Genomic DNA, 25,261 nt, shown 5'->3' on the forward strand with positions numbered 1-25,261 from the left:
TTAATATGGCAAAACATTATATATTTTCATGCGAGTAATCTCCATCATCCGAACAAAAGAACTCCAAAATTGCAAGGAAAAGGATGAATGAGTTTAACTAACCCATTGAAGTGAAACGAAATAAACTATAAGAATCAAAAAAGTCTCCAATCATCTTTACGAAAATAACATGAATCTTTTAAAAACTCTTTTTGCATTGTGGATGACTCTCTTAAAAACTCTTGATACATTGTAAATAATTTGTATGAATTATTAAAAAATTAATCATTAAGGTTCAAATAAGGTGCCGGGGTACGAAGTTGACAATCAAACCCATCTTCATAACTGAGTGGGCCGAGGTTGGGCTGCCAACAAAAGCTTTGAGCTCGTTCGAACCTGAATTTGTTGAGCCGTAGGCCGGCGTGGTTCGGCCGATTATCCGAAAACGGTTTTACCGATAGATACGGATACCCATCGCCCGGAAAAGTGAAACGTCAACCAGTGGCCGCATTCGATCTCCTATGGCTGCGCTATCTTGGACTTCTTGGACCTCGGTTAGCCGTCAAACTCTTGTCCGGCTCAACGGTTGATCGGCCTAACGCAGTTTCTTGTGGAACTATACATGTTTAAAAACGATAAAAAGGAAGGAAGGGGAAGCGCGTACCGGCTCTCCCACCGTGTCACCCGCCCCCCTTTCACACTCGTCTCACCGCCCCGCCAATCTCTTCCCCCCCTCATTCATTGTGGTCTCCCGCCAATCTCTTCCCCCTTTCTTTGTCCTTCATATTTCCCGCCGATCCCTCCTAGGGTCTATCCCTCTCGGCCCTCTCTCACACAGTCTTCGGTGCACGGCAGGCGGTGGCAGGGGTAAGCCAGTCTGTTCCTCCTCGCGTTCCTTCACATTCTCTTGTCGTTTAGATTATTTTCTCCCTTGTTCTGTTTTCTTCCTTGTGGACTTATCAAGCATGCCTATTTGGGATGATTGCGATTATTGTATTTCCGTGAGCATCGATTTTTTATGGTTAAGTAATATTGTCCATGGTGCTCATCTAGTGTAGGATAAGCACAGTTGGGCACTGTAGAGGCGATCACAAGAATGGTTCGGTCCAGGGTTAGTCTGAGCAAGAAGCCGAAGGGCGTGGACTTCAAAGTGATCTCTCTTTCTCTCTCTATCTCTTCTGTGTGTTTGCTTGCTCGTTCCTTCTTTACTGTTGGATAGGAAAAGTGGCTGGGCCTGAGCAGTTTCCTCTGTCTAAGGTGGTTTATTGAAATGTGCATTCTATGAAATTTTGTAGAAAGTGCGACGTAAGATTGGACGCAAGTTACCACCTCCAAACAATGCCACCAATACCCAGATAAAATCCAAAGGTATAAGGCCGATTAGAGCACATTATTCTTTTTATTTGCTTGCTTCAGGTTCTTATTGGATTGATTTATTCAACATATTGCAAGTTAACAATACAGAGAGAGTCTTGCCTGAAGTTATTATTTTTGAGCTTCTTTTTCTGTTTGGAAATATCTCTATTTTTGCAATTGGATCAATGGGATGTTGGAAAAATGCACGATATGATATTTTCTGAACCGTCCTTTTTAGCATTCAATTGGATTCTCGAAGTAGGTGTTGACTGCATAGGTCTTTTCATTCTGAATTACGGATACCAATCAAAAGATTTTAATATGGACTGCAGATGTTTTGGGCGATGTTTCAGTGGGTCTAACAAAAATTTAGTGTGAAGTATACGCAACGTCCATTATGTGTTCCTTGTCTAATCAGCTGGAGTTTATTATTTCTGGATTTTCTGGAGTATAATTTGGCAAGAGATCTTTGAGAGTAGTCTTGTTGCAGTTGCTTATAGTGTACGTGCATGCTTTATGCTGTATACAGTTTTTCATCTATTTTGTTTCGTGCTGGCACATCCTGGTTTTGATCATGCTTCAGTCCGTCTTTGTTTGACCATCTCTTATTCTTTGATCAAGTTGGCATCGTATACATGTTTTTGGTGCTAAACAGGCCTTGCTTTCTCTGAAAAATTACTTGTTTCTTATCTCAGTCCCTGTTAATAATTGTTCCTGGTAGTAGGTGATTTTTTTCTGGGATTATGTATGCTTCTTTCATTTTTTGGTTCCTCATTTGTTTATTTATTTATGTATAGGTTTGCATGCTTATTATATGATAACTTTGTCTATATCCGTGCGTGCGTAATTGGTGCATCATTTGTACTGGAAAATGTTACTACCATTCATCAAAAGTGGTGCATATACTCATTAGTTTATATTTTCTTGTAATGTTCAGCTATAGTCCTTCCCGAGCAAAGCTTAGCATCAAACAAGGAAGGGCTTCTTCTCAACAGCAAGGGGAAGTCATTGACTGAGCTTCTGATGCAAACAAAACATTTTAATCGGAAGAATCGAACGGGTAATTTGCACATGAGTGCTCAATTAATGATGGCCTAACTACCAAAGATATGGAAAAGTAACATCTTATGTCATTGCTTTGAAGGATTTTACCCTTTTATTGAGGTCAAGCCTGATTTCCATTCCCATAATCTGCTTTTTTTTTTTTCCCCAATGCTTCACTACTATCATGAACTAGATTGTACTTGGTCTCAATATGTTTGAAACATAAACAGTGGGTGTTGCTGTTGTCTCCAGATACTATATTGTTGCTGAAGGCTATTGATGTTTATTTGGCAGTATTTTAGTTTATTCTGATGAAAAAATAATCAAGGCTCCGTAGAGTTGTCTTGATCAAGCAGCACATGTGCAAATAAAAACTTAACTGCCTCCCATTTTAAAAACTTACTCTCAGCTCTTCCTGTGGCAGGTTCTGCTTAAGTTCTATAACCATTGTTGAACTTATTTAGTATCTATGCAACTAGCTTATGAACTCATGGTTAATGGTGAAGCTAATTTTTGTCAATCAATTAGCCTTCTCATTGAATTTACTAGGAATAGGAAGCTCAAAAGCTAATAAGCTGATGGTTGACTTACATTTTCACTTTCCAAATGTGGAATTTCATTCTTCTTGTTCTTTTCTACTAGCACTGCACTTGGTCTTGTATGTCTTTCTTGTCTGATTGGCTCTCTGATTGAACTTTATGTGTCTCAGTTGAATCATGTCAAAGGTTGATGAAGAGGGAAATGAGAAAATTAAAAGAAAAATGAAAATGAAAGTATGAATATCTTTCTCCATGCCCAAGAAGTGGCAAAATACTATGAATGGAATGTGAAAAAATTGAAGACACAAAAAAATTTTGAGATTTAAATTGCAACTAAGGTGAACACAAATTTGGTTCTTGTCATCATAAAGCAGGCTCGTATTGAAACAATGGTAGTACAAAGTACAAACTACAAAATCCCATGCTGAATTACTACTTATGCAACATTGTGAAGTTGTGAAGAACGTGTTTACTCTTCCGCACGATTAAGAAATTTTACCAGTAGATGCTGACAACAAATGATCAGGTTTGATAATATCTACAGAATGTTGCGACTATGCAATCACAGCATACATAGATACAAATTTTCTTAAGAAAAAACACATAGGACTGGGAAAACAAAGAACAAAAAGAAAAATTGTGATATCTTGAAAAAAGGCCAAGGATGAAAGTATTGAGTTTTAACTTTTATCATATTTTTTTGAAAATGTTTCTTTAACATTAATAATTATTTGATATTTTATCGATATTTTTCAAAGTACATCAATAGAACTCAATTTTTGATGTTTTCTATTATTATTATCCATTCTTTTGCACTCTCAAGTTTTTTCTTTCTGAAAAAGACAACCCTTCCCAATTAATACCTGACACAAACGTGGCTGATGAAACTGGAGAACAATATTCATGGCAGTGGTTTCAATTATATCTACAAAATGTTGCAATTCTGCAGTCACAACAAGTACCAAGTCCAGTACTTGGACTGGGGTGGGTTGTAGCACCTCAACATAGGACTTGAAAGTTGAAGCTAGTCTTAGATAGGATAGGTAGAAAATCTGGGAATATATTTGGAGTTCATATATCTGTATGTCATGCTACTAGTTTTCTTTGTTGTTAGCTTTTTCTAGACATGAGCTGAAGCTAGCCAGGGGTGAGTGGGATCCGTCATATGAGGCACTTGGGGGGTTGTTATACTCCTCCATTTTATAAATGCGTATGCGTTTCATCTTGTTTCTATCGCTACTAAAGTTCTTCTTTAACTTTCACACATTAAGATAAAAATGATATTTTTTAACATCAAAGATTTTTTACTCAATAATTTACATTCCATACCAATTTTGTCTTTCTAGTGATCTACATCTTAATATATATATTACTTTTAGGTTTAATTTGTTTATAAAATATAATTTTCAATATTTGATGTAACTAACTTGCATATCTGGGGCTCGTGCACATGCTGCACATATGTGTGTGAACATATATATTCTTGAAGTAGAGATGCTTTCTTTGTATCAGATATGAAAGCATTTTTTAGTCGTCTGGAACACTCCTATTCAAGGTATTTTGAGTTGAGATTTTCTTGTTGAGGTTCAAGACTTGGCTTTATGTTGTAAGCTATACGAGACTTTTCCATTTTGGATTAGTTGGCAGCCTTGTGGAAATTCTGGGCATGCACCTAATTGTTTTGGATGTTTACCAGATGCATTGATGGGTTTAAGGGATCTTTCTCTCCATCATCTTGGGGAATTAAAGTTGCATACAGCTGTAATTGTGGAGACTTTGAGTTTGCTTATCAGCGATCCTGATAAAGGTGTTCGTGAAATGCTGCATTCTTTTCTGTTGACAATTTTTCGTGGACTAAAAGAGGTAAATGGAAACAAAAACACTGGTGTCAGAGTCAGCAGCTCCGTTTACCAGGGAGCCTGCATATTGACATACATGTCTGCACGATATGTTGATGATGCTTTCCTGTTAATAATTTATTTCTCAGAGGGACGTTTGCAATATGGAATCAGGTTATCTTATGAATTAAAATGATAAAAATAACAGTAGATAAGTTTCCCTTTTTCGTATGGGTTCCATTAGCTTTATTTTCCTAGCGCCTTAAAATTTTTGCAATCCTGAAACGATAATTCATGTGTCATTGTTTTTTCATACATTCTGCAATCTCCCTCTTTCCCTTATTTAACTATTTTATTCTTTGGGTTTCATGGGTAGAGCAGTATTTGTACTGTATTGTTCAATTAGAAACAAAGGTATACAGCAAAAGCTTTTCAAATCTTTCTTACTATCATGCTGTTGATCCAAAAATTCTTTAAATAAGGTAGACGTTCCTTCACCTCTACAGATTTCCTGTTACAATATTTTTAAATAAAGTAAATTATTTTTCTGACTGGAAACTTCTTAACTACTTCTATAAATATTAACTGAATGGAAAATAACGACCTCAGTTCAGAGGAGGACTCTGAAACTGACTATGCAGATTGATAATGTGGTTCACACAGTTTGACTTTGCTTTCAGTGTAGACTTGGACTTATTTGTTAAATCCTATTCACATGTTACTCATTTATTCCTTTCATATTCAAGATCATTAACTTGAGCCTGCAAATTATTTTCCTTTTCATGGATACTACCCTCCCACAGTTTCCTGATGGGCTTAAAATCTCTGGTGAAATCAAATAGGTTTCATTGAAGCACATAAAGAGATGGTTTTGCATCTAAAAGTACTACTTAAAGTACTTATAGTTAACTTTTGTTCCGTCTAGAAGTTCTATGCTCTAGGTTGTGAAGCAGTAACAGGATGCATGACATATTTGGAGAATTTAACAAGAGCACAAGTAGTAGAGCCTCCTTGATTTCTTGACTCCTTCCTCTGTGATGTAGCTGAAAAAGGAGAGCAAGGAAAGGTGGGGTGAAAGAGGAGCACTTTCGGAAAATTTGGGTTGGAATTCCTAAGATAAAGGAAAAGTTCTCCACTTTGAGGGAGAAGCAGCCTTTCCCATGTTTCATTAATGTCAAATATTAATGTGCAAATTTGGCGCTGCCTTTTAGTTTTACTCTATAATCCCTTCTTGGTGTAGTATAGAAAGCAGGGGATGATGTCACCCACTCCTGATTACAACCATCTACGATTCTGCATGGACATCTCAAGAGCTTGTTATCTATGACAAACAGTGGAACAAACATTTAAACAAAGTCATTAGTTTTGAACTTTCTATTGAATGATAACCATCATTAACTATTTTTTTGCATTCTGATTTCATGGTAGTCAGTTTTCCTTTGGTTAAAACTTAAAAGGATATTATATTCACTGTGCTTGTGTGTGCACACATATGCATGTAGCTTTCATGCTTTTGTATTTTATTATCTTTTTGAGAAAAACATATAAATCTTTTTCTTTATACTTTGGCTGGATTTTGCTTTTCGCAGGACATCAAAACGCCCATTATTTCCAGAATGATGCTACATATTTTTAATGCTATGACACACTTGCAGCCTGATATTAGGTTAATGGCATTGAAATTTTTGGACCTTATTGTTCAGCACTATCCATCATCGATATGTCTGCACATTGATAAGGTTAGTTTCTTTCCTCATTGCACATTGGCATCAGACCCTTAATTATATATTTTCAATGTTCAAGAACCTCTTCTATTCAGCTTCAAGTTTTTCCATGGGAGATTTATGGCATCCTCTAAGGTACTTGCATACTGCATCAAAATTGGATTATTTAATAGCATTGTGAAGATAATGGAACAGTTCCCTTTTTCATTGCATTTGAAGCATTAACTATGCTTCTTTTAGTGTTGATTGGGTTGCTTGTATTCTTCCAGGTACTTTTGTAACATAAATTTGTGGAGTGCACATTTTACTACGAGTAGATATAAGGGGCTTCCCCCAGTAAATTTTGGGATAATTATGCTCGTTTTACTGTGGGTTCTGGCATTGGGTTTGCTGGCCTTTCCTTATTGCTGTGCTTTCTTTTCATATGTTTGATTTGGTAGAATTGCATTCATTTCTTTATTTATTCCCTCCAAATATTGATGTCATCTTCTAGCTTAATTGGGTTGTGTCGCGCCATGCTGCTTGAGTGTAAGAAGTTCCGAGTTCGAACTTTATTTGCTGATATTCTCTCTTAGCTATAGTAATGTCTCAAAACTGTTATTATTTTTAACATTTTTATCTTTTTAGAGCTTCCTGAAGTTATTTCTTCTCAATTTCTCATTCTGTTTATTTTAGGTATCTTATACTTGCACTTTTACTTAGATGAATGGAGATATTAGTTCTCTTCTATATGAAGCTAAATGCTGCTTGTTTTTTATTCAACAGGTCCTTGATAACTATATCGGCATACTCAATAACCATCATATTTTTCTGGAATACTCAAGCAAACTCAAGGATACACTTGATGTGCTAGTTAGCTGCTTGGCCTCATTGACATCACAGAAGCAAAAGGCACAGCCTTCATATGAGCAAGTATATCTTTCTTTATCCAACTCATCTTGGTTGCTGGGGAATACTAAATGTCCAATTTTATGACATTCTGACATGTATGAATGTTTGCTGGGATATCATGCTAGCATCTTTGTTTACTAAGTTGGCAAGCACACTCCTTCTGTTGAATCTCCTGTTTTTACAATTTTTCATCTTCAAAATTTTATTTCTTAATTGATACATCCTATCAGGTCTTCTTTGCTCTGGTACGTTCATGTGTTATTTTTCTGTTTTTTAACTATATTTTTTCTTCATTTGCCTGCGTGTGGTGTTTCTCTGTTGTGTTTGTGATCTAGTTTTTGATTAGTTCCGAACAGCTGGATTCTACAAGTTTAGGTCTAGCCAATTTCTAGGTAACTTCTCTTGATTTGTCTGGGGATAATTCCTCAATTGACATATGGCTCTTGCACGTGTTGTTATAAGAGATTTGTACTTTATATGTGCTTTGGTGCTTTTGTTGTTGAAGTTAGTGAATGGCCATACCTAGTTTTATTGAGCTGTTTGGTGAATTATTGCTTTTACTTGAGCCATTTTCACATGGTTTAGGGGCTGGGCTACTATCTCCTTGAGAGGGTTTGACTCTTGCCTTGGTAAGCACGCTCTGAGGCAATAGCCTTCAACTTAATCATCTTGTGGTTGGGAACTTCTCTATTTTTATATGTCTGAAGTCCGATTCAGGTTGTGTCCCTCTACACTTTCTAATCTAAACCGGACTTACCAGGTTAGAAGGAGTGGACAAAATTCTTGAATGGGAGGACTTTTGCAAAAGAGAAAAAAAAATACTGTAAGATATTGTGTGAATAGAAGAGAATTTTTGGATTCTTTCTTTTAGTAAAATAGATAGTCAAATGCTGCTAACATTTTGAGCTTCTGTAATGCTTGTGAGGCTTGCAATTATGTTAATGGGTATACCGTGGAACTTGATGACCCTTAAGTACTGTTGAGAAGAAAAGAAATTAGAAACACCAACCAGTGTGGTCTTTTCTTTCCCAGGTGCTGTAGAAGAACATGAAGAATTTTGAGAAATTAGTTTAATGAGTCTTTTTGAGTGCACCATATATTAAAGAAAAATATCTTTTCCCTTTCATGTGAAAAATTCATGCTTAGCAAGCAGATCTATTTGTCCTTCCATTAATTAGTAGCTTGCAATTGTTGATTGATTCCACCACTGGGTAGCGTTGTATCCCCATTTACATGCTTGTTTTGTTGTTCTCCTAGTTGAATTCTCTTTACTTTCCTGGTTTCTCTTAAGTAGATTGACTGCCTTTTTTTAATGTAGGAAGCATCTAAGAAAGGTGTATTGCATGCATATTTGGACTCATTCCCGCCGACGAACACTGATAAGGGTACTGCTTAGGTTTCTCTGCTTGAATGCAAGTCTATAGTTTTACAGTTTTACTGCTTGCTGTTTTTGGTGTATACGTGCTCCCTAATGCATTTGTTATCATCATGATTTTGTATGTCTATTATCCTTGCATCTTGGCACTTAATAATATTATTGTTTGACTAACGTTCTTATTTCCATCACTTAGATTTTGCTAGGGAAATGCTGGGATTTCTTTTTTCAGTCCCTTATTAACAAGTATTCAAACTGCTTACTGTTTGACAGCATTTGGTCCTGCAACTGAGTTATATTGTGCTTTCTTTCCAAGTTGCTGTAGATATTTTTTTCAGGATGAGGCGTGGATCTCTCGTTTTTTTCTCTCTCTCTCCCTCATGCTGTTTATTTTCTTGGTAGCTTTATTATCTCCAACGACTTGGGTTGTGAACTGTATTAGATAAAAATGGGATGGAGAGAGAAATCATCAAATAAAAAGGGTGAATCGCTGGAGCTCTAGGGTATAGAATGTGATTATTCAGCATGTGCTTGTCATTGATCCACTTCAACTGTATCCATGGAAAGAGTGCTTGCATCTTCCCAGGCTGACCTTACTTGTTTTGTGTGGATCATTGGAAACAAGCTTATTGGGATTACTGCAATTGGAAAGCAGCCTTTTTTCTTTGAGTTCCACTCCTCTTGTCTTTCTTAAATGTCAGGACACATGGGACAAACTCTGTGCAGAAACGTGACAAAGTGTAATATCCAACCTTATTACTTTTCCATATTGCTGGACCTACTGAATAGGATCATGGATGAACATTCTCACAGATAGTGGTGTTAAGAACTCGGAAAGCAGTACAGTCAAAATCCCATTATGCAAATAGAAAATAAAAGCTTGCCTTAATAAATGTCATTGTCTCAAATATCATTCTCATGATTTATCAGTGAGTTTTTTTCTGGAGCATTAATTGGAGAGTTTGTTTTTCCCAATAATTAAAAATAAAAAATTAAAAAGATACAAAAAAAATGTGTTCCTTATTTTCTTACAAAAAATGGTCAAAATTCAAATATTTAAAAATGCATTAGGTGAAACCTCAAACAAAAATTAAAATTATGTTAAAAAGTATTTCTTGTTCTGAAAAATGTTAAAAAGTTTGATAAATTTTTTTAACTTAATATTTTTAAATATCACTATTTTCCCTTTGTTTCCATTGTCTTTAGATTTCCTATTTTTAGTGTTTTTTGAAAAAAAATTGATATTTGTAATAGTGATTGATATAGCTGATTTTCTTAGAAACACACCCTGTTGCCGGAAAAGGTTGCCTTAATTGATATATAACTCCAAATGCCTCTGACCTGTCCCGCCACTCGTGAAACAGGTAGTCTACTTTAACTATTCATGTTAGAGATTTAGATTTTGTTTGTTTACTGGGTGAAACACTATAGAGGCCGAGGGGAAATGGTACAAATTTCCCCTCTTTCATCAAACTGGGCAATTTACTTGGTGAAGTTAGGGCATCTTGGTTGAAACTTGAAACTTATGAGAGTAAAAAGTCGAACCCCAGGGGATCCAAATATTTACCTAGGTGAATTTCACCTCCAGTGCCCTTTCATCCTCAATGCCCTTGCACCCTCATACCTCCAGCGTCCTTTTTTCCTCAGCAACCATTCATCTGCCGGTAAGGTTTCTTCATTGCTGTTGAGAATGGAACTCCCCTCCCACCCCTTCCCTCTTCTCTCTCTCTCATTTTCCCCCTGTCTGTTTGATTATATATGATAAAGTTAGTCAAAGTTGAGCAAGTCCATAAAGGACAAAAAAGGGTGTAGGCCCTGTAGGGTGTATTGACTGCTCTGCACATGGCTTTGACAGTATTCTAGTATTTTTTGTATGCATCTTTGTCGTGAAGTGGTTATACAAGTTCAACAGCTTTCCAAGCATGCCTAGGAAATCCTGAATGTTTACTATATCATTTTTATCCTCTGGGTGCTGCCAAGAAGACGTTGCTGTTATTCTTTGTATTCTCTTCATTAGAGTAAGCTCTTATTCTTTCAGTTTAGTGAAATTGCTGTGGGTTTTGTCAGTTTTATGTTTTCTTCCTGATATTGCAGCATTTTCAACCATCTATAGCAAACTTCAAAAGCTAGTCCTTATTCTTGTCAGCTATTGGAAGGAATGCATTCAGTTGGTCAACTCAGAGCTTAGAACCAACGGGAAAGAGTTTGATTGCTTACATTACATGCTGCAAACTGTTAATCTTTCAGTCAAGTTGGTTGTAGGAGATCAGACATCTATAAGGGATTCAATCCTATCTTTAGATAAGGGAGCGGCTGGAAAAAGTTGTAACCTGCCTGAGCTGTTAGAAGAAGTATTTGGACCCTGTTTTTCAGCAATAAAGGTTATATATCCAGCTGGAATGGTCTATTTGTTGGCTGTTCTTTCTTGTGCTTGTTGAATGACCATATTACTATTTCACTGGTCTGAATTTCATTTTTAAACCTCATTTTCTATTTGAAAAGTTCAGCATGAAGATAACCATTTTTGTTCTCCATTTTAAGCGCATGCATAATCTAAAATTATTGCATATGACTTCTCATCAGGTGATCCACTCCGAGGAACTCTAGAAGGCATTTTTTTATTAAATGCGCTGTTTTAGTGGGCAGCCTTTAATTGAGGTCTTAGATGCCTTACTAGAAAGCAAAAGTGCATGTGTAATTTGAAGATGTGTTTGTGCACGTATAACTACAATTCTGTTAGCAAAACCAATTTTCATATGTGCAATTACTTTTTTATATTGAATTTTGTCCAACATTTTCTTTTGGAATTAAGGACGAGCCTTGACCATTAAGCTTATGAGGACTTCAATAGGAAAGCTCAGCCAACAGAATGGCAAGGTTGGGACTTCATCCAGAGTCTTCGACTTGACACCCTTCATATTCCCCTTCTTCCACCTGTTCTGATGCAAATCAGCGAGAGATAGGTCTCCCAACCTTTTATTGATAAAAAAATAAAGCTATGCAAATCATAGGAACAAAAGATTGGAGAAATCTGCTGCATAACAAAAACAAAAACAGCAGACAAAACTAGGACAAAATGGAAACAACAAGCATAACTCAGGACTGCAAGGCTGGTCAGTCCAATGAGGACAGGGATTTGCAGCTCTACGCTTCGGAAACAAAAGGCAGTCTACCATTTGGACAGGAATGTCATCTGAAGATAGCTGAATTGATGAGGAGGAAGCCAGCAGACCTTGAAAGTGGCATAAGAGTCTGTAACGACCTTCAGAGACTCTGGTAAGGAAAGAGAGTGGAGTCTCCTATCATTAGTACATACCATAATAGGAACACCGCCTAGTTCATGAGACATCACTATATAGTTAAGAACCTTCAGCTGCGGCAGAAGTAGATCATTACATCTACAGAAAGCTCCCCACTTGATGAAACCCTGCTGTTCATTTCCAATAACGTACCCAATACGAAGATCTTTGTCCAGGCAAAGGGAGAGAAGGTAGACTTGAAGCCTATCGGCATAGGTTGAGAGGCGGGGGCTTCACTAAAATGCCATAGCAGAGCCGCATGTGAAGTTCTCTCCTCTTGGCTTTACAAGCAAGGCTGAGGAAGGAGTCCACACAGGTTGGCCAAATCTTCTTGACGAAGGTGGGGTTAGATAGAGCAGCCCCCTGGTGTAATGCCTCATTTCTCAACAACCAAACCTTCCAGATGACAGTAGGAAAGGTAATACTCCAGCATCTATTAACCCATCCTCTCTTGAAGGAGGCCAATTTCCACCTCTTGGGTTCTTGGATAATACCCCGTTGGGGTGTTTGAGATCTCTGAAATTTCCTACCTATGTACAACCAGCTATTGGACTAGTAACTACAATTAAACAGGGGGTGGTTGAGACTTTCTTCATATCTGAGACACAGTGGACAGCAGCGAGGAAGGTGATGGCCAATTTTCTTTAGTCGACATTGGGTAGGAAGTTTGAGTTCACTAGCCATGAGTAAAAACCATTAGCCCTGGGATGGCAGGGGTTGGCCCATATCTAGTCATGCCAAGCATGCTCGGGGAATTTTGTTCGGATGAAATCCCAAATGCCAGACCCTGCCAATGAGGATACCTCCTTACTTCCCCACATGAGCTTATCGGGGAGCAGCAGCATAGGGGAAGGAGGGTAATTTAGATGCCTGCAACCAATGAATCCAGAAAGCATAGAATCAAATCTGTAAGGCTGCGAAAATTGTCCCATGTCATGAATGCTAAGAAGAGAATCATGCAGGACCATAGCTTAACGCTCTCCATCTAACTCCAAAAGTGGAACACCAGAGCCCCATCTGTTAAGCCAAACTGCTGATGGTATTATTAAGTCCTATAAAACCATGTCTATCGCATTTTTAGCATTGTTTACAAAATTATTCCGTAGGTGCTATTCTATCCTATAAGAAGCTAGAATTGCTGTACTGGTCTATTTCCTTCCTCTAACCTTAAAACTTGGAAATTTTTTATGAGTGAGAAGAAAATAGCTTTTTGGTGATGTCCTTGTGAAAATAATTGATCAATGTGTCAAATTGGCTGATTCTGTTGACTCAAGAATTAGCCAACTAACAGAATCAGTTTAAGGAACAAGCTTGCGCCATGCCCACTAGCACAGAAAAATCACAGATGCAGATAGTTGTCTTGGTTAACTGAACAATGCCTGAACTTATTTGATTCTATTTAAGTTAACAAAAACCAATCCAACTTGGTAGACTAGAACCTATTATTTCTGAAATCCAGGGTCAAGTATTCCAGAAAAGTGTTTGAAATCCTTAAAAGGATCGTCTTTCTAGTGCTTGTCTCAGGCATGATTTGAAAGACCACTTTTTTGGCCTTCTAGCTGATGCATATATGAGAGTTTCAAGAATGACCTCCAAAGAATGAAGTATCACACCAGGTGTTAATTCCAACACTTTGTCTGGTAGCTTCTTGGATACTTTATAGCCTGGATTTAGTTGCCAAAAGAGACTTCCTATACCGTAGACACACAGTTATTTTAATTGTTCCAAAAGCTGATAAGATGCTGTTCGTGGGTGCAGGAGCAATGGAGGTCCAAATTATCAGGTCCTTCATTCTCCTTAAAGTACGAAGCTGCAGCAACAAAAGATAGAAAAAGACTAGGTTTATATTACTGGAGGATAAGATAGGGGTGAAAAAGGGCTATCAATGTCCCAGAGGAAGGACAAATTACCAGTTCAAAGTGTGACATGCATTAAAAAATATACACATAAATTTAGCTCAAAAAATGATAAATTAAGTAGCTTGCTTTTTTATTCCAATGCGGTCTTATCTCGTATATATAATTTGCAGGATGGTGAGAAAGAATTCATTTTGAAAGCTGGCATTGCTGAAATTTTTCTACGCCTCAATAAGTGGATGGATTTCAATCAGGACTCACTGGCAGGTTTTCTTGGTTTTATGGAAGATTCATTGTGCGGAAAGGTACTACTTCTGATTAGATCAGATGTTTTTCCCATGAAGCATGCATGGTAGGCGAGTTTGGGGCCTTTGGGCTATACCTCTCTGAACACATCTATGGGTGAGCATGAATGCAGGGCACACCTCAGACAGGGAGTCATCTTATCTGGACTGGATTTAGTGAATTCGTTTTTTAGCTTGTTCTTTTCGATCTTCTGACTTAAGAAGGGTACCTTCTTACTATATCATTTAATTACAAACTTTACAATAATATACTTTCTTCAATTATGTGTATGTATCTATGCATATGTGTGTGTATGTGTGTGTGTGTGTGTGTGTGTGTGTTTGTGCATACTTATATATGGTCCTTGGTTAAGTACCACATTGTGCTTTTTTTTTTTGGTAATTTGTATATATATATATATTTATTTATTTATTTATCAGCTGGCTACCTCTATGACCGGATGGTTATATTTTTATTTAGCAACGCTAAAAACCGTTGCAAAAGGTGCATTTGCAATGGCTAATTTGTTGGCCACATAATGCAGCTTTTGTGATGATATAAATGCATATATACACCTAGCCATGCTTTTGTGTCCGCATTCTTTGGAAATGTATACCAAGATGATGTAGTAACTTTTGCTATTATTGGAACACAAATTTGCACAGTAGTTTGGTTGGTAGCAACTAGTAACTTTACATGCTCCCCTACTTTACTTCTATCTTTCAGCATTATGCATTCCCCCAGATTGGAAATGGTTTGGTGCTTTTCTGTCTTGGCTTATTTTAGCATTTATTATATCTTGGTTTCTTTCTTATGGGCGTTCTTATTTTGTGTGTCTATGTAGAATGCTCATCCTTTTTATGTGCTTGGTGTTCCAATTCTTGAGTTTTTTCTTTTGCTTTTTGTATTTAATTGTAGGTTGGTGGAAGCATGCAACCTTTCAAACTTGTAGAGAAGTATTTGATATCATGCATCTATTTGATCCCAGATCTTGTAACAAAAGTGACACATGATAGGGCCTGCCGGCTTTTACAGGTCTTCCTGGCCATCCTTTCTCCTTTTTCTTTCATTCATATGTTTATCATCTACTGCTGCTTTTGTTTTTCTTGTATTCGGTGACATTAAAGTTCAACTCTTCCAATTAGTGGGATACCGTGTTTGGAACAAAATTGAATCTTTTTTTGAATTCTAATATCCAAAACATTCAAAAGTTTAATAGTTAGTTTCTATTAAAGTGTTTATGAACTAGTGGTTAAGGGGGCCCAAGTAGTGGTTAAATGCTTCTCTAATGTTATTTTTTTTTCATTGTAAGATGTTATATTCTCATTACATAAATCTTTCTTCTGGAAAACAGGCCTTTACTAGTACATTTAAAGGTTGCAGATCCAAGTCAGAGTTGAAGCTGGCTTGCTTGTCATCAATGAAACAAATTTTTGTAAGCACACTATTGGCTCGTTTTTTTGTCTAATTGCTCTGCACATGCATAGTCTAAAAGTCACCTTTTCCTTTTGTTAAATGGTTACTTTTAGATATGCTTTCTTTCTCCCATCTGACCTTCATTGTGGATGTTGGGGAATACTTTTAAGCATGTCAGTGAGAAGAAATAGAGCGGTGAGATGCATATACTGCTGAAATATGGTTTAATTGGTGCATTAGTATCACGTCCAAATGGTGAAATTGTCAAGATGTTTAAGGGCATAGATCCATGCTGCCATTTCTAATTTGCTTGCAGCATATGCATAGAGTTATGTGCATTTTTTTTGAATTTATTTGATGTACAGAAGCTTCTTAGTTTTGGCATCTGTGGATTAATAGAAACTCAGAAAGCTTTAGTTCTAAATGCATATCTATTATTTTTCCATGGAACTTGCAACATTATGTGCTATTCATATTTACTTGAAGAGTAGTATCCAATTTATTGCTTGAAGGCACAGCCATATGCTGTTCAAAGTTTGAGCTAGATTTTTTGACATGTAAAACTCATGCTTTGTTTGGTCTACCTTGTTCATGCATTACGGGGTCCTCAGATGTCTTCATTTGAGGATGATGTATGCCATGTATGATGGAACTCCTGAATGTGCTTCCATGTGTATTTGTGTGTCTTGTAGAGATTATGTCGAATGCTGCTTAAGTTAAGTGGGAAAAAATTTGAATCAGATTAATTCTCTTTCTCTCTCTCTTTCTTTATATATATATATATATATATATATATATATGAGAAGAATATTTTCGGATCATTGTTTACGCTTCATGGGTATTGCAACTATTTACGAAGTGTCATGCTGTAAAATCAACCCAATTTAAAATCTACTCTAATTGCTGATCCTTATTTGTGTTTCTGTTTGAAGGGGAGTGGACAAGATATGCTTTTCGCCGATTTAGGCAGGGAAATCCTTAAAATTTGGGTTCAAGCACTACCGAGGTTATTGTTGGATCTAGGACAAGAACATCCTGCTTCTTCGGAGGTGCATTCTCTTCTCCAAAGGAACTTATACACATTTGATTAAAGTTCATTTCTTATTCCTTTGAAAGGATGACATTAGTATCTGGATGGACGTTTGGTGTTCAGCATGACATGTCTTGAAGACATTAGGAAACTACTTGTCATGACATTTATTGTTGTATTATGTGCTTGCAATATAAGGGATTGTTTTAGGTGGTCATCTGCACAATGAGGGTTCTGTTAAATTGTTTATGATATCCATTCTCATCATTATGTGCGAGGAACTTCGAAAATTTTTTCATTTTTAAGATCTGCTCTCTCTCTCTCTCTCTCTCTATGCATGTGGATGTATGTGTAGTATTTATTTATGTGTTTTCTCTATATTTATAGTTCTGTATTATAAGTAAACATCTTTAATACTTTCAGTAGGTCAAACCTTTTAGTATTCATCATGATTTGTTGTGTAGAGAGAAAATGTATGTGCATAAGTATGCATGCTTGTATATACTTGTCTGTATATGTACGTATATGTTGTATATAATAAATCTCAGCTGTCTCTTTCCTACTTTTTGTCTTTATTTTTTTCTATTGTTTCAATCCTTCTCTCTTGTTCCTTTTCCTTTTTTTCTTCTTATTTTTCTCCTTATCTTCTTCTTTGCGGTTGCTGCCTCTTCCTTTTTTTTCTTTTTCTCCTTTTCTGCTTCTCCCTCTTTTTTTCCCTCCTTTCTCCTCTTCGGTTGTCCTTTATTCTTTTTCTTTCTGTCTTGCTTTCTTCGTTCCTCTTCTTTCTGTTGCAGCCAGCTGCATGGCTCAATTCTTTCCCTTATTGTCCTCTTTTGAGATAGATATGGAAGCAAAAATTTTGCTGCATTCACCATTTCAAAGCTTAAGGATTATTAAACTTAATGTGCTTCAAGCCATTGGCAAGCAATACATTATGCTATGTGTCTAACAGGAAGTGTAAGTGCAATCCGCCTTGTTCCTTTATGTTGAATACTTACGACCTCAATTTGAATTGAATATCTTTTTTTGCAGGTGGTTCTTCGTTTTTATCTTCATATTTTACAATGTGAATGTATGAATTATAGCATTTATTTGGCTTGTTTCTCTGGAGAAGACATAGAGCCTTTTTATAGTTGTGGTCAAGCAGAAGGTGGAGAATGTGGTAATCATTTGTCATTACTCTATGTCATTATTGTTTGGTGATGATATTGTTAGTTCTTTATCACAACACTTGTTACGGATTCTAACTTGGTTAATTTTGCCTTCACAACAGGGCCGTTTATGAAACTTCCTAGGGTCTGCCAAGAGATTGCAGTTTGTTGCTTATACTATATGCCAAAATTGTCTAGATCATTGCTAGAAGCTTTAGCTCAATGTTGTCAATGTAAGTCAATAATACTTGCAGTCCTGGGTGCTTATATTAGAATAGATTTACAAAGATTTTCTTTTCAGGTCGTTTGTCTACTTTAGTCACATTCCTGAAACTTTAAATCTGTATTTTCACTAAGAAAACGATTTTCATCACATCTTCAGATGGTGTAAAATTGTAAATATCATTATCTTAATCGATAATAGTTCTGAAGACTGGACATTTAATGACCAATGACCAAAGTTCATTATGCATTAATATCTCCTTGGTTGAAAATGCAACAAATATAGTTGCTGTATTATCATGACAGTTTAATGCCTTTTAAATAATATGATGACCTCTTTGGGACGTTGAGTTCCATGCTGCTCAATGTTAGAAATGTTTACTTGGTATGTGTAACTTATGTGTTCTGGCTGTGGCTTATACACTAGTGACAAGTGAAATGACCAGGCTACTTAACTTTGAGCTGGGGTCCATCTCCTTATTTGGACAACATGAGACGGCTTTTGCCTTATTATGTATTAGTGTTAGTTTACCTCCACAGTTACATAATTCAATAGTAATTAATATTATGGTTATCGAACCACAGTCCTATAAGCAAGTATCTCTTTATACCGGCACAATTTTTTGGGGATGGATGGGGACCAATGGTGGAAATGATGCATTGTGATCGTCATCATCTTGTGTGGGAAATGGTGGCAGTGCAGCTCTTGTTATTCATCCCCTTCTTTGATCTCCTCCATGTAGCGATGGGCTCTTCACATAGATGAAGCAGAACTTACACATCACCTCTCCCACACATGACCATTTGAAAATTTGGGATTTCATTGCTTGCAATATGTCAAGTATCCCTGCAATTTGAAGACAAGAGGACAAGACTAAAGTGTCCGATGATTCAATTGTTATGCAATATTTCTATGCCAGGTCACTTGCTTCATTGCCCAATCTTTTAAGTTTCAGCTAATAGATGAGAAAGGTAATTTGAAAACATTGTAGAAAGAAAGAAAATAAAGATAGGGTGGGCTGAGGGGTGTAGTGGAAGCAGAAGAAGAAGAAGAAGAAGAAGAAGAAGAAGAAGAAGAAGAAGAAGAAAGATAGTAAAAAGGAAAAAGAAGAGAGCAGGCAAGTGTCTTGGGAGGAAGGAGAGAAAAGGCAAAGACTTATCCATTGTGTATTGCAAGAAGAAGAAGAAGAAACAAGAGTTTTGGTGGGGCATATAAGAGAAGAAAAGAAGAGTAAAATGAAAAAAAAGAAAAAAGAAAAAAGAAAACCTCTCTTGCTGTTCTTCTGCATCTCCTCCTCTGTGTCCTCTTTGTTTAAATAAGCGGAAAAAGGGCCTAACTGCCCCCATATATAACTGATGGCAAAAGAGAAAGAAAAAAAAAGTGAAATATATTATTGTGCTGTATGGTAGGACACAGTAAAGGCTATAACTTACACAATTCCACTCAAACTGACACGTCATAGCCTTGACATAATGATTATAAAACGTCATTCTGTGAGTTGATGCTATGACCAGTAATCTTGTACCATATGGTAAAGTGTATCTCTGTTATGTTGTTTCTAATGTTAACAGCTTTTGTTAAAAAGCACGAAAACACATTTGTCACAAATTTGGAAGAGGCATGAATTGTATGAACAGTTCAAGAATGCCCTTAACTTTTGAATTATTTACAAATATGTGCCGTTTGCTTCAAAGTATTTATGGATGTGCATCTAATTGTTGGAAATCTATAAAATGCTAACTAAATGAAGTAAATGTTTCACAAAAAGCTACCACGACTGATTATAGTAGGTAAACCATAATGTGATGCAATGTTGGTTATTCATCTCTCCTCATAAGTGAGCACTAAACATGGTTATTGTTTTTTTTTTTTGTGTTCTTAACTTACGATACAATTCTGCTTTTGGTTGAAAGACATTTTCCTGCTATTGTAACCTCCATTTTTGGTTTCTATTTCTGGTTTTATTATTTCTTTCTTTTGTTGAGTAGCTTACTGTACATCAATCTGTTTCTTGTAGCCAAAATTGTTTTTCTCCATTTGTTTGTAGGAACTGTTAAGATAAAAGATAAAGGGTAAGATACTGACCGTTGTTGTGCAAACTTGTAAATGATTTTTTCACTACATTAGGGAATATCCATATGTAACATCTCCTTAGTGTCTGTATACTGCAAATGCTCGTATGCCGACTGAACATAATGCCTTCTCTTTTTTTGTTTCATTATAGCATGCTTAATGTATGCTTGTATGCAGACTGAACATAATGCCTTCTCTTTTTTGTTACATTATAGCATGCTTAAGGTCACTATAATACCTTTTCTGCAAAATATTTTTCTGGGATGATACACTTTGTTGGTTTGTGGACTTTATTAACCATGAACTGTACATGCGTTTTTTTTCTTAATGATAATTGATGTTTGCTTCTGACTTACAGGTCATGATTTAGAAGCAACTTTAGTGTTAAAGGTCATCAATGTTGTGCACTCATCATATCAAGCTGGCCATGTTAGTATAGAGGATCATATCAGTTTCTTGATCTCAGTTATCTTGTGCTACCAAGTAGGATCTGGTATGTACCGTGTGGTCTTCTCCAGTTTCTAGAAATATTATCCCCGTGAACAATGTTTTGTTTTTATAAGCTTGGTATCAATCCCTTTTGTTTTGATTCGAGGTAATAATGTGCAGCCTCATATGTAATGTCGATGTCGTTTATGGCTTATGCATTTATAATTTGGAGAGAAAAAAGAGAGGAATCAGTGAAAAGTTCATTAATAGTATCTAAATCAGTACTATTTTGTTGTCTGGTATTGCATATTCAGTTAGTGTAAATCATAACATTTAAAGTACCACCCTTTAATAAACTAAAAAGTTGTGTGATTTCCTCTTTTATACAAATTCTCTTGGTGCTCTTGCCATCTATGTTGCATGGTCAATGATTTGGGTGCTGGTAGGAGGCATGGGTATGAAGTGTTGGATATGGAGAGCCTTAAAAAAAGTACACTATATATGTGCATATATATGTATTTGTATAATAGGAAGAGATAATGGTACGAGTGAAAGGGATCCTGGAACCACAACTTCAGAAGTGTATTTATCTGAACCACCGCAAAATATGAATTGGTGTCAAATGTGCAATAGGGATGAAGCTGGGAATGGTTGGGAGGATCCAATACTGCAGCGATCAACTATGGTTCAACCATTACCACAAATGTTGTTCTCAGATATTTAACAGCCATGTTTTTCTTGAATTTTTTTTTAACAAATGTGCAATAGGGATGAAGCTGGGAATGGTTGGGAGGATCCAATACTGCAGCGATCAACTATGGTTCAACCATTACCACAAATGTTGTTCTCAGATATTTATCAGCCATGTTTTTCTTGAATTTTTTTTTAAGTGTTTTTTCTCTGGGAAATCTTTGAAAATTTAAAAAATGTAAAAATATAACAAATAAATAAAAAAGGAATTACGAATTTTTTTTACTCATTTTTTGTGCAAAAACATTGGTAAGTTCGATTTTGTTTTAAAATTTTAGATGAAGAAATAAATGGAAAACATACAGTTAAAGTACATGGTTTTTTTGTTTACAAGCGGAAATGGTTGTGATATTTATTTTCTGTCGATAATTTGAAATATCACTTTATTTTCCTAATATACATGTTTTCTTATTTTTAAGATAATATTGCTTCAACCATTTTCACGAATTGCAATTTTCTGATGATCCATTCCGTATGTCTTGTCATCCAATATTAAAATCTGTGAATGATTTATCGTGGTCTATGGATGCTTCTTTCTTTGTTTATACTTGAGTCTCTTAGATTTCCATTGGTAGCATATGCTTGGTACGTGTAATATGTGTCAGTTGCTCAGTCTACCTAAATGTTGTCTGGTGATGATTCAGATAGTTCTGCTTGGCTTATTCAATTAATCTGTATTTCAGTTTTCATTTACAGCCAGCCCAAGTTTACTCTTCGCCTTCTTTTAGCTTATTGCAAAATCAGTCATTGCTTGTTCTTATGTCACTCTGATATGCTTCTGGTAGCAAAAGATTTTTCTACTATGGGAATCTGCAAGGAGAGGGATACATATTTCAGAAACTACAGGGTCATTGTGCGTGCAGTATGCTCTTGCCTTTCTGACATGGGTGACGGGGATCTCATTTTCAGGATCCTTCAGCCTGTCATTCTACGTCAGCTGGTAGGATTCAGTTTGATGATGCACTTTTATCTAATCCTGGTCATGCTTCCTTAAATGCATGTACTTTCATTTTATGCAGTTATTTTAAGTGTTTTTTTTCTCACTGTATGGTCATTTTCTGGTTTTGTGGTGCCAATTGATGCAATGCAGAAGAGCGATCTACCAATTGACAAGAAATGTGCTGTGATAAGGATGATTCTTGTTCTGAATTCGAGATTGGAAAATCTTCCTGAGGACATTGTGGATGAGCTGGGACATTGGCTATCAGAATATCTGATTAAAGCTGCTGCCATAGCGCTGGTTTTTCTGCCAACTCATTTGTTACTGTTGATTTCATGCTGTCTTGATGCTATGTGTACATTTTTTTGTAAAAAAATGTTGTAGTGATTGTCCTGGCATGATTTTCTTCTTTCATTTGAATGGTTTTACTATAAATTTACTGATTTATATGTGTTAGGAAAATGAATCTGGTGCTGGACAAGCCGATTGGAGAAGAAATGACATGTACTATATTATCCCATGCATTTATCTGCTTCACCAAAGCTGGAAACTTTTTTCTGTGGTGCTAGAATCATTTCTTCGATCACATGGTATGCCCCAATATCGCTTTGACAGCTTTTTAAAGATTTCTGGAGTAGTAGATATCTGACGTTCTCTGTTGTCCCAGAGTATTCATCTTCTACTCTGTCAAGCCAGACTAGCCAGATCCAATGCATTAATTACATTCTCTCACACATGAATGGTTTCAAGATATTCCAGAGACATTCTTTGTCTTGTGAAGCACTTATCATGGGCATTATGGAGAAATTCAGAAAAGCAAGAGTATGTTATCCACTTTTGTAGTGTGTATGCGTTCAGAGCCAATGTATGTATATATTTATTTGTATACTTTCAAAAGCATGGTCTTCTTTTGTGCCTAAGTTTTGATATTTCGTGAATTTAAATAAAGTCTTAATTAGAACCGGACACAAATGCCTATAGTTTGCAGGAATTTTCAAGTGTGCAGCAAAAATAGAACTGTAAGGTTCTCTTGAGGACTAAAAGTTGCCAAGACATTTGCACTGTGTCGATGATTACTGCTCTGAGGTTTATATCAGATGGAGTTTGCAAGGAGATCCATTTGATCATGTTCATTTTTTACTGATGTTAAAATCTCATTTTAAGTCAGCCATTTGGTGTCACAAACTAAAAGCACCATAGAATCAATTACTTGTGCCTTTAGGATAAAGACTTCTGTGAAGTTATTGTTGTCCAGTCCTCAATCTAGTCAGTTTGTGGATGATCCTGTAAACTAAGGCTAGTTTGCATTTTTTCTTTGTGTACTGCCTCTTATCCTGGTAGCTTGCTTTCTCTTCGTATAATGCATGGCCTTCCTCAGTCTACCTTGCATGGGCTACACCTGTATAAAGTGGCTACAGATTTCGATGAGAAGTCCTTTGTATTGGCATGAGTTAAGTGGCTGAAACTAAAGCTACTTGGTTCTGCTTTGCTCTTCAATGGCTCAACCAATGTATTCTCTCATCAGCAAATAGTTCGGTAGCTGTGTTCTTTTTTTTTTTCCTCTTTTTTTTTTGTTTTTTTATCAATAATTTCAATAGAACTTTTTCAGTCTTGCTTTGTTAAAGTGGTAATAATCCATAATAAAAGTTCTTACCGAGAACACACTCTAAGCCACGGTGAAGCTATCCTACATGCTAGCTCCTCATAGAAGCTCCTGGTGGTGCTGGTCCTGAATTAGATCTCTTGTGAAACGTTTTTCTTTGTCTGCTTCTTTGGGCACTAGGATTTTTTTTTTTTTTTGCTTTTTTTTTCCTGATAAAATGGTGTTGCAGACGTCCCTTTATTATTTTGATTAAACTTGCTCAACCTAGATGAGATGAGAGGTGACATGAGGAGACGGGTGATGGTGGGTGATATGGGCAACCACTGAAGCTCCCCACTCTTTAGGGATAAAACCGTATTTGGAGATGGAAATGGAGAAGGATGGGGAAATGAAAGTGGTGGGCCTCGTTCTAGTTTTTAGCTATATTGTTATGATATAATTGGCAAATCCACCAGTCCCTGGATCCATCTCCGTCTTTTCTACAGTTTATAGGCAGACCGTCAGTGTCGGTTCAAGGTGATGGTTTCTTTGTTCATGCATCTCTGTTTGTATGTTTCCGGTAGGTGACTCATTTGTTTCACGTTTGTGCTTTGCAACTGCAGGAGCCTCTTAGAGAATCAAGATGCATAACCTAGTGATGAAAAATTTGTTGTCTACTGCATTCTGATGAAGTGGCTCATCTCTTCATAATCCATGTTTGCACGCTAAGTTGCAGCAGGATCAAGGAACTTCCATCTAGGATCTGTAAAGGACAATCTAATCACTGATGGCAGTTTTTGATGTGGGATTATTTGCACGCTTGAACTGGCCCTTGTGAGCTGTCTGAAAATACTTTTGGAGGTAAGCAAGTTTTGAGCCTTGATGGGAACTGAGGTCATCTTGCTCCGTGTTAATGCTTTTGACAGGTTTGTCAGCGTACTGATGGCACACCAACTAGGACATGTGGCTGACACTAACGTGCTAATTATCTGGCACTCCCTCGTTGGACTGCAAGGGTGAACTGTTATTCTTTTAGGAGCTTTTATTTTCTTGAAGAACAAGATGCAAGTCTGCGAAAGCAAAGGACGGATGTAAATTACGAATTTCGGATCTTGCGTCTTTGCTTCTGTTATTGGTTTTTTGGCAGTAATTCTATCTGGTGCTGAAAATTTTGTCTTGACAGAACCCTATTTGTCATGTCCATCGGGCTGTGTATGGATATCTCACAACAATGAGCAAATAATTTTTGAAGTCGCAAGTAGATTCCAATAACTTCAACTCTTCTTTCATTGATAAAACTTTATGGGGTCTCTGTATGGTTGCGCTGCGACACTCTAATTTCATTTGTCATCACTTCTTTCAACATGATTCAGTCGTTTCTTTCTTAAAGCTGGTCGGTTGAGACATAGACGACATGTCAACAGGAAATGAATGAAAGGATGGTAAGAGATTTGTGAATGGGAGACACGGGAAACACTACG

The 25,261-nt window shown here is 36.6% G+C and overlaps 1 protein-coding gene across 4 annotated transcripts; it reads left to right on the top strand.

The window, feature by feature from the left end:
* The first annotated feature begins 596 nt into the window (after positions 1 to 596).
* On the top strand, positions 597 to 25,058 carry LOC116262258 (uncharacterized). 4 transcript variants are annotated; one of them, XR_004174436.2, is made up of 22 exons: positions 599 to 846; positions 1,038 to 1,129; positions 1,275 to 1,347; positions 2,273 to 2,395; positions 4,615 to 4,781; positions 6,346 to 6,495; positions 7,246 to 7,392; positions 8,690 to 8,756; positions 10,841 to 11,127; positions 14,075 to 14,206; positions 15,105 to 15,221; positions 15,541 to 15,621; positions 16,535 to 16,651; positions 17,665 to 17,795; positions 17,904 to 18,016; positions 20,438 to 20,572; positions 22,044 to 22,198; positions 22,349 to 22,498; positions 22,656 to 22,788; positions 22,866 to 23,020; positions 24,404 to 24,641; positions 24,707 to 25,058. XR_004174436.2 is itself a non-coding variant. In XM_031641437.2 (21 exons), exons 2-21 carry the CDS (start codon positions 1,076 to 1,078, stop codon positions 24,434 to 24,436), a joined length of 2,520 nt encoding a protein of 839 aa, XP_031497297.1. In that variant the 5' UTR covers positions 597 to 846; positions 1,033 to 1,075; the 3' UTR covers positions 24,437 to 25,058. The 4 variants fall into 4 exon arrangements, 2 of the variants coding, with proteins under 2 accessions (XP_031497297.1, XP_031497298.1); XR_004174437.2 differs by having other exon boundaries at positions 24,404 to 24,614; XM_031641437.2 differs by having other exon boundaries at positions 597 to 846; positions 1,033 to 1,129; positions 24,404 to 25,058.
* Positions 25,059 to 25,261: the final 203 nt, after the last annotated feature.

Source organism: Nymphaea colorata, chromosome 10, assembly GCF_008831285.2.
Source record: "Nymphaea colorata isolate Beijing-Zhang1983 chromosome 10, ASM883128v2, whole genome shotgun sequence".
Classification (NCBI taxonomy): Eukaryota; Viridiplantae; Streptophyta; class Magnoliopsida; order Nymphaeales; family Nymphaeaceae; genus Nymphaea; species Nymphaea colorata.

Bases quoted from the DNA above. Each gene is read 5' to 3' on its own strand.
- LOC116262258 (XM_031641437.2), top strand. From the start codon at position 1,076: ATGGTTCGGTCCAGGGTTAGTCTGAGCAAGAAGCCGAAGGGCGTGGAC. The intron at 17,796-17,903 runs TAATCATTTGTC...TGCCTTCACAAC, and splicing joins GCAGAAGGTGGAGAATGTGG to AGGGCCGTTTATGAAACTTC. The intron at 22,199-22,348 runs GTAGGATTCAGT...GATGCAATGCAG, and splicing joins CTGTCATTCTACGTCAGCTG to AAGAGCGATCTACCAATTGA.